The 703-nt window shown below is 62.4% G+C and overlaps 1 protein-coding gene across 1 annotated transcript in view; it reads right to left on the reverse strand.

Annotated features, from left to right (window-relative positions):
- Positions 1–503: 503 nt before the first annotated feature.
- Ascl4 (achaete-scute family bHLH transcription factor 4) overlaps positions 504–703 on the reverse strand; it is a 5,847-nt gene continuing 5,647 nt past the window's right edge. Inside the window, exon 2 of the mRNA XM_013024814.1 lies at positions 504–696. Within this exon, the coding sequence (XP_012880268.1) occupies positions 504–696 (193 nt within the window). The remainder of the gene's footprint in view (positions 697–703) is intronic.

Here is a 703-nt window from a genome sequence, read left to right on the forward strand (position 1 = left end):
CCCCCAGGTGATGTGAAAAGACTCCCATCTCTAAATAACCAGTACTGGCGTAGCTCGAGTGGTAGAGCACCAGCTGTGAGCAAAAAAGAAGCCTGAGCCCCTGGATTTAAGCACCAGTATTGGCAAGGAAAGAGGGAGGGAGGAAGGGAAGAAGAGAAGGAGGGAGGAAGGAAGGGAGGGAGGGAGGGAAGGAAGGGAGGGAGGAAGGGAGGGAAGGAAGGAAGGAAGGGAGGAAGGGAGGGAGGGAGGGAAAGAAGGGAGGGAAGGAGGGTTTAGAATGAGGGTTTAGGGTTCAGCATAAGCACCCCTCAGTTGCTGGCACATAACTAATGAGAGCAGAGTGGAACCACGCCGACATCAAATGTGCTTTCCTCCTCCTTGGAGCTCCCATCCCCCACCCCCCCTAAAATTTAGGACGGCAAAGAAAGCAGATCAAAAATGCAGAAGGTGCGAGGTGCAGCGGGCTGGGGGCCGGCCGGGCCGGGCCGGGCGCTGGGCCCCCGCTAGCTGGCCCCGTCCTCGGGCTCGCTGCAGGGCGAGGGCGCCGAGGAGGCCTTGGACTCGCCGTCGCTGTTGCAATCGGCCCTGCGCAGCGGGGCGGCCCCCGCCGGGCTGTCCCGGGCGCGCGCGTGGTGCTCCAGCAGCTCCTGGAGGTCCCGGATGTAGCCGATGGCGGCGCGCAGCGTCTCCACCTTGCTGAGCC

The sequence above is a fragment of the Dipodomys ordii genome, unplaced genomic scaffold, assembly GCF_000151885.1.
Source record: "Dipodomys ordii isolate 6190 unplaced genomic scaffold, Dord_2.0 Scaffold79, whole genome shotgun sequence".
NCBI classification, from domain to species: Eukaryota; Metazoa; Chordata; class Mammalia; order Rodentia; family Heteromyidae; genus Dipodomys; species Dipodomys ordii.